At 57.5% G+C, this 7,882-nt stretch overlaps 1 protein-coding gene across 5 annotated transcripts in view; it reads left to right on the top strand.

Moving 5' to 3' along the window:
- Positions 1-366: 366 nt before the first annotated feature.
- PACS2 (phosphofurin acidic cluster sorting protein 2) overlaps positions 367-7,882 on the top strand; it is a 61,094-nt gene continuing 53,578 nt past the window's right edge. Inside the window, exon 1 of one of the 5 annotated variants that reach the window (XM_060003807.1) lies at positions 367-588. In XM_060003807.1, the coding sequence (XP_059859790.1) occupies positions 470-588 (119 nt within the window). In that variant the 5' untranslated portion in view covers positions 367-469. The remainder of the gene's footprint in view (positions 589-7,882) is intronic. The other 4 variants (XM_060003804.1, XM_060003803.1, XM_060003806.1 and 1 more) reach the window with 4 other exon arrangements.

Here is a 7,882-nt window from a genome sequence, read left to right as displayed (position 1 = left end):
GGCGGACCCTGAGGTCTCTCTGGCCCCTCCCTGCCTCTCCCGGGGGGCGGGGCGCGGCGCTCTGGGCGGGGCCTGTGCGCAGGCGCGGACGCGCGCTCCCGCGGGCCGCGGGCTGGGGCGCCTCCGGGGGCGCCGGCTCGAGGGGGGGCGCGCGAATCTCACTTCCGGTGAGCCCTCCGCAGGCCGTGATTGGGCCCGAAGCGGCGAGCGCGCGCCCGCCCAGCCAATCAGCGGCGGCGGCGCGGTCGGGGGAGGGGGAGCACGGTGGGGGCGCGCGCGGGCGGGGCGGGGCGGCCGCAGCCTGGTCGCCGCCCGCGGGCTTGTCCGACGCCCGCCCGGCTGTCCCCGCCGCCCTGCAGCCATGTGACCGCGCCGCCGCCCTCCGCGCGCCCGGCCCGCCCGCTCGCCCGCCGCGCGTCCGCGGCCCGGCCGCAGCCCAGGCCGCCGAGGGAGCGGCGGGGCCGGCGCCATGGCCGAGCGGGGCCGCCTGGGCCTGGCCGGCGCGCCCGCCGCGCTCAACACGCCGGTGCCCATGAACCTGTTCGCCACCTGGGAGGTGGACGGCTCCAGCCCCAGCTGCGTGCCCAGGTACGCCGCCGCCCGCCTGCCGCTTTGTTCCCGCGCGCACCTGCCGGCCACCCGGGACCGGCCACAGGGGACCTCGCGCCTGGGTCCCCACCCGAGGCCTGCACGCGGGACCGGCCACCCCGGACCTGCACCCGGGGCCCCCACCCGGGACAGTCCACCCGGAACCGTTCACTCTGGGATCCCCACTCGGGACCCACACCCCGGGCCGTCGCCTTTGCGCCCCACCTCGGGCACGCGCCTTCCGTGCGGACCACCCCTGATGCGTGGATGGTCCCTGAGGTCCTGGTCCCGTGCAGCGGAGGAAGTGGCCCCGGGTTTCTCAGGCCCCGCGGTCCCCCGAGGCTCTCTGAGGCGCACACCTGGTTTGGCTCCCAACCGGCATCGTTGCACCTGCCTACCGATGCGGTGACGGTGGAGTTGACTCAGGGTGTCTCCTCTCTCCACCGGGTACCATAGATTTCCTTTTGCGTCCAGCCACACTGTCAAGCCTGAGTGGCCTGGGAGTCACTCAGGGCACGCAGTGTCCAGAGGACACACAGATCTGGGACCTGGGACCACAATTTTATTCCTTCATCCTTCGTCCTTTTGAGGGTCTGGCCGTACCCCCCTGTCCTGCTGGCGGGGGGTATCTGCCCCTTGCCTGTTTGCACTGTGCTGTGTAATTTAGGGACTTCCTTGTACATAAACACTGCTCCTTACATCATACTGTTAATTTTGCCATTGCAAAAGATGCTGCCCTTTCCACTTGGGGGGAACTGCCCTGTCCCCAGCGGTACAGCTGGACGAGGCTCACCCACGGGACAGCGCCATGGCCATCCCGACTCTACTCAGGCCTGTCGCTTCCCTGCTCCTCCTGCCAGCTTGAAGCTCTGCGGGTTTCTTCCTGATTCAATGGTCCCTGCTGAGGAAGCTCCCAGGCTGAGGGGGAAGAGAGACAAACTCACACCAGGGCCTGGTTCTGGAATGGACACCAGGCCACTAGGGCTGCAGGGGGGTGGCAGGGAAAAGCTCTCCCTGGGGAGATCCCCTGGCGGGACCAGAGGAAGTGGCCAGTGTGTACCGAGGGGGGTGTGCTCTGCCACAGCTCCTTCAACAGGTGTGCGAGCCAGGTGTTGGGGACGCAAAGGGCGCCGGGTGCCAGGGTTGCCCTCCCGAGCACAAGGCTGGTGGCTCAGGGCATTGGCTGTGCCGAGTGAAAAGATGGGTGCTCCCAGACCTGTGTGGGGCCTTGGGAGGTTGTGGTGTCCGAGGGAGACCCACCTGCTTGCCTCTTGTTTGGGAAGTCTCAGGGGCACCTCCCCAGGCCTGGCCTCCCACCCCCTCCAACTTCCCGTCTTGGCATTTGGCCCAGTGTCGGGCGCCACAGCCAAAGGTCATCCTGGACCTTCCCCACCATGCTTCTCCTGTCTGTCACCCCTGCGTCGTCACCCCTCCCCCCCGCTGGCTGCCGCCTCACGGCGCTCCCTGAGGGCATGCTTGCCCCCCTTCCTGCACCTCTTCAGCAGCTTCCTGGGGTGCCCCGAAAGACCACCGAAGTTTTGACCAGAGGGAGGTGAGGGAGGTGGCAGGTGGGCAGGGGTTGCGTGGTCGAGGGGCCCAGTCGGCCCCCCGCGGAGCTGGTGTAGGAAGCCCACTCTGGTGGGTGTGTGGGGAGGGCGGGGGCGGGGCCGTGCAGCGCTAGGTGCTGGAGGTCCCCGGCTCTGCCTGGGTGGGGGGCGGGGGGCGGGGCCTGGCGGGTTGCTCTGTAGGCGTGGGGCTGAGAAGCCGTCGGGGTGGGCAGGCGCAGAGCTCAGGGGTCGGATGCACAGAACAGCCCCTCTGCGCCCCGGCGCGGCCCTCCCCGCAGCACCCGGGCCCCCCGGCTTGGACCCCCGAGCAGGCCTCCTTGGATAGGCTGTTCTTCGTTCCGCTCGCTCGGAGACTTTATGTAGAAGGGATTCCACTCTGTCCGTTTGCACGTCTCCTCTTGCCCGGTCTCTAAGTTTCTGAGCGGCATCGAGCTGCTGTCTGTGCCTGCGGCGTGGTGTTCCCTGTAAGACAGCAGCACGTGTCTCTGCTTTGTGGGGGGACCTGTGGCTGTCCACAGCTTTGGGCCAGTTATGAATGCACCCCGTGGGCGGGCATTCTCGCACTGGCCCTCTGCCGCAGGCAGTAGGGCTTGGGGGGCGTGTGCTGGGCGTCACCACCAGGAGCCTTCCCAGAGCGGTTATGCCAGCTCCGGCCTCCCCACCCCCCCCCCTCCCAACCCCCCCCCCCCCCCCCCGCATCCCCACTGCTCTGCCTTCTTGCCAGCACTGCCTGACTTTCAATTGTTGCCAATCTGGTGGGTGTGAAATGGTATTGTGGTTTTAATTTGAATTTATCTGATTACTGATGTGGGCCATTTGTACTTCCTCATCAGCGAAATTCCTGTTCATTTCTTTTGCCAATTTTTTCTCCTTTTTCTTTCCCCCCTACTTGAGTCTCAGCAGCGTTTTAGGGACTGGTAATCCTTTTTCGGCAGTGTGTTGACACCACCCTCCTCTGATGATGCACGCTTCTTGGCTGTCTTTTCGAGGTCTGTGATGCCTCCTGAGGTGCACCCGGCGTTGGCCTTGGTCTTGTCTTGTGGTCTTTCCTTCCTGGTGGTGGCGGGAGAGCTCTCTGCTCTTCCCAGCAGCTGGTGCCAGGCCCACGGGGCTGTGACAGAGGCAGGCTCGGTTTCGTGGGTTTCCTCGAGGGAGTGGACAGCACCCCTTCCCAGTGACCCCCGGCCCTGGCGTCTTCCTATCCCTGCCCCTCTGCTGGGATTCCCAAAGCAGCCTCCTCCCCCGCCGCCCGCAGCTTCAGCGGGGTCTGGGGCATTTTGGACCCTTGCACTTGCCCCTTAATTTTCCTTCCTGTGGAGGCTTATGAATTAATTTCGCGGGGTCGGACATCTTTCCACAGGCTTACTGCGCGTTCACATTTCTCCACATCCTCCTGTTGGCGCCCTCTGCCGGCCACAGAGGGTGAGCTCACACTCGCGGAAGGGCCTTCAGCTGGAAGCGTGAGCTTTGGCAGCCGCGTGCCCGGGTCCGCCACTGCCCGCAGGACGAGGATGTCTCCGTCACCCGCGGATGAGTGTCGAGCGCTCGGGGCCAGGCTCCCCCACCGGCCAGGTGCCCCGGGCATCGCGCACGGCAGCCCCGCGGCTCCCTCTCCACGTTGGTGGCATCCGCACGTGGTTTGAACCTGCTCCTGCCGGTGGGTGTTGGGGTCATTTCCTTTGGAGCTGATGTGTTCAGAGCCACTGTGGCCATCCAGGGTGAGGGCTTGGGCCGCGTTTGCTCTTCTCTTCAGGATGGCTGGTCGCAGGGGAGGCGGGGGTGTGTCAACTCTGAAGACACTGCGGGCTTTCCGAAGTGGTGGCACCACCTTGCATGGCCGCCAGCCGTTCTGTGCACGTTCTGTGCACGTTACCATCTTTTCAATTCCAGCCATTCTGGTGGCTGCACGATAGTTTCTCCTTGGGGTCTCGCTCTGCACTTGTTGTGCGTGGGTGTTGGGTATAATCAAGAGCCTGACATGGTGCTTCTCCTTTAACGACTGATGCAGTAAATTACGTCAATGGATTTTCTAGCATTAAAGTAACCTTTCACTCTTAGAAAAATACCAGCGTGGTCATGCCGTGTTCCCCTTCCTGTACATGGGTAGACTGAGATTCAGATTTTGCTTAGGACTTTTGCATCTCTGTCTCGGGTCTGTAATCTCCTGCTCATCTGCTGCCCTTATCAGATTTTGGTGCCAAGATATCCTGCAGAAAGAGCTGTTGCATGGTATTGTTTGTGTGGAACAGGAATTGTTTGTTCCTTGAATGTGTGGGAGAAATCACCAGTACAACACCTGAGCTTGAAGTTGCTTTGGGGCAAGTGTAACTCCTGGCTCCATTTCTTTAATGATTGTAGGACACACACACCCCCACTTTAAGTTAGTTTCGGAAATATAGTTTTCTGGGAATTTGTCCATTTCGTCCAGATTTTCAAGTTTTTGGCAAAAAGTTGTTCGTAATATTCTTTTTTTTTTTTTTTTTATGTCTGCAGGACCTTTAGAGCTGTCCCTTTTTAATTCCTGGTGTTGACTATTTCTGCACGTGGACATCCACACTCTGATCTATCTCACCAAGGGTTCATCATTTTTTTAAAAAATGAATATTCGTATCTTTATTTCTTTCCGCTTATGCTCTTTATTTTTATTTTTATGTTCCTGTTCTGATTTATTTATTTATTGGCTGTGTTGGGTGTTCGTTGCTGTGCACGGGCCTTCTCTAGTTGCGGCGAGCAGGGGCTACTCTTCGTTGTGGTGCATGGGCTTCTCATTGTGGTAGCTTCTCTTGTTGTGGAGCATGGGCTCTAGGCACGTGGGCTTCAGTAGTTGTGGCATGTGAGCTCAGCAGTTGTGGCTCTCGGGCTCTAGAGCACAGGCTCAGTAGCTGTGGCACACGGGCTTAGTTGCTCCGTGGCATGTAGGATCTTCCCAGACCAGGGCTTGAACCCGTGTCCCCTGCATTGGCAGGCGGATTCTTAACCACTGCACCACCAGGGAAGCCCTTTTTAAATTAATTAATTAATTTTTTGGATGCTCTAATTTCTTTAAATAGCTCATTATTTTTTCTCCTTTCCTTTCACATAAGATTTTATAAATACAAAATAAGTAATGCTTTGGCTGCGTTTCACAAGCTTTTATATATAAAATCTTTCAGTTTAAAAATCTTTTTAAAAATTTCCATTATTCTCTCTTTGGCATGATGGGGTATTTCAAAGTTTCTTAATATCCAAACGTATGGTTTTTTCCTTAGTTGCTTTTCCATGGCCGAATTCACTTCTTCTCTTTTTTCCTATTGTTCATTTCTAACTTAGTTATGTTGTTGTCACAGAGGGTGGTCAGTATGACACCAGGTCCTTACGATGCTTTGGAACTTACTCTGTGGCCCTGTTTGAAGTCAGTGTTCATACACGTTCTGTCTGTCCTGAAAAGGGTCATGTGTTTGGCACTTGGCAGTGTCATGTTTGATACCTGTTCCTTTAGGTCATACTTGGCTTTGTCTGTTTCTCCTGGAGTTCTGTCATTAGGTACATCCTGTTTAGAATCGCAATCCCTCCCGGTGTTTGAACTGGTCAGCGTGTCTCACTCCTGACCTGACAGTGCTTTTCATCAGAGCAAAGATTTGGTAACAGTGTAGCTCTCTGAGCTTTCTTTTGGGTATATTTGCCTGTCATATCTTTGCCCACCTTGTTTCTTTAAACTTTCCTGTATCTTTACAGGTTACACGTATCTTTGGTTGTTTGGCACGATCTAGATTTCGTTTTCATTCGATCTGACAGTCTTTATTTTCTAACTATAGGACATTCAGTCTGTCGTCCTTTATCTAAATTACTGATATTTGGGCTCAGGTCTACCATTTTATTTTTGTGCTTATTATTGTCCTACATTTTTTACATTTCTTTCTCTTTTCTGTCATATCTTATTTTGCGTTTTTTTTTCTTATTCTATTTCCCTTTCTATTAGTTTGAAACTTGTCACTACTACTTCTTCACTGGTTACCATATAAATTGTAAATTGCGTACTTGCTGTTACAATTTAAAGTTAGTTGTAAATTCTCTTCCTGAACAACACCGGGACCTTAGAGCACATTATTCTGACCCAACACTTTCACGTATACATGCTTTTGTTAGAGTATTTTAACTGTCTTCTTTTTTAGCCCATGTGAGGTTATTATTACTTCATATTGTTTTTTTTTCTTTATATTGTTAATACTTGATTAATCTCAAAACTCTCACCACTTTCTTTTTCTTTTTTTGCGGTACGCGGGCCTCTCACTGTTGTGGCCTCTCCCGTTGCGGAGCACAGGCTGCGGACGCGCAGGCTCAGCGGCCATGGCTCATCGGCACAGCCGCTCCACGGCATGTGGGATCTTTCCGGACCGGGGCATAAACCCGTGTCCCCTGCATCGGCAGGCGGACTCTCAACCACTGCGCCACCAGGGAAGACCTCACCACTTTCTTTTCTTTATTCTTTTTGTATCTCTGGACTCGGAATCATTTTTCTCCTTGTGTCGGAAAATGCGTCTTCAGGGTTTTCTTCAGTGAGGATCTGCAGATAACTAACTGTTCTTTCAGTGTATCTGAAAACGTTTACCCTCGTCCTGGAGGGTGTCCTCCCGGTTGTAGGGTCCCGGGCAGCATCTCCCCCGACTTGGCTCTCAGTTCTGCTGTTGAGAGGTCAGTGCCAGTCAGCTGTGATTGGTTGGAAGTTCTGTCCTTTCTCCCTAGTGGCTCTGCAGTCACCTCTCTGCTGTGCCTGAGTTGGGGTCATTGGCCTTTTTGCCTCTGTGGGGTGGTGATTTTCATTGGTTCCGGGAAGTTCTCAGGCACTTTCTCTGCAGTAGTCATCTCCTCCTGTCTGTCTGCTCGCCCCCGGAACACGCCGGCCCTCTGGCAGCCCTTCCCTCTGATGTCACTGAAACCGGCCACCGGGCAGTCTCTGCTCGTCCCTGTTTCAGCGGCCAGTTCTCAGCCCTCTTTTCTGCAGAGGCGCGTCCGCGTCCCCCTGCACCCCGGCCTGCAGGAGGGTGTGCGGGGCAGGCGGGATCGGCCGTCCCCCACCGTGGGCAGAGCGGGCACAGAGTGGCACTTGGCGCGTGCCTGTGGTTGAACAGGATGCCGTGTTCAGGACCCTGGGCTTCGTTTGGAGGTCTGGGGAGTCACCAATCTGTTGGGGGCGGAGGTCTGGTTGGACGTGTGGGCGGGGGAGGCGGGGCGGGGAGGGCAGCAGCGGGGTTGAGCGTGGGCTAGGACTCGGCAGCTTCTGAGCGCTGCGAGCCGCGTCGAGGGAGAGACTGAGGCACCTGACCCCAGCTATCCAGGCCTGCGGGCTGGGCATCTCTGGGGGAGGCCTGGCCCCTTGCTGGAGTCAGCGTGGCTCCATTCAGCGCCCCCTGACCGCCCTGTGCCGGGCAGTGCCCAGCCCCGGTGCACACCTGGGCGGTGGCCTGCTCCTCCGGCAGGTGTCGAGGTGGGCAGTAGCCCTCCGTGGGCGCAGTGCTGTAAACGTATCGTCTTCCCGAGTTGGCTTTCGTGCGGAAGGAATTGGCCACGGGGGGCAGGTGTCATCTCATGTGATGCTTAGTGACCCATCAACCAGGTGGGGCCCCTCAGTCGCCCCGCTGCCTGTCCCTCTCTTCGCGGGATCTGGGCTCCAAAACAAGCTCCCCTCTCCCTCTCCCCAGCAAGCCCAGCATCCCGCCCCAGGAGGGTCGGATGACGAAGGGCGTCTG

Source organism: Delphinus delphis, chromosome 2 (genome assembly GCF_949987515.2).
Source record: "Delphinus delphis chromosome 2, mDelDel1.2, whole genome shotgun sequence".
NCBI classification, from domain to species: Eukaryota; Metazoa; Chordata; class Mammalia; order Artiodactyla; family Delphinidae; genus Delphinus; species Delphinus delphis.
This window is presented reverse-complemented; position numbering and strand designations above follow the sequence as displayed.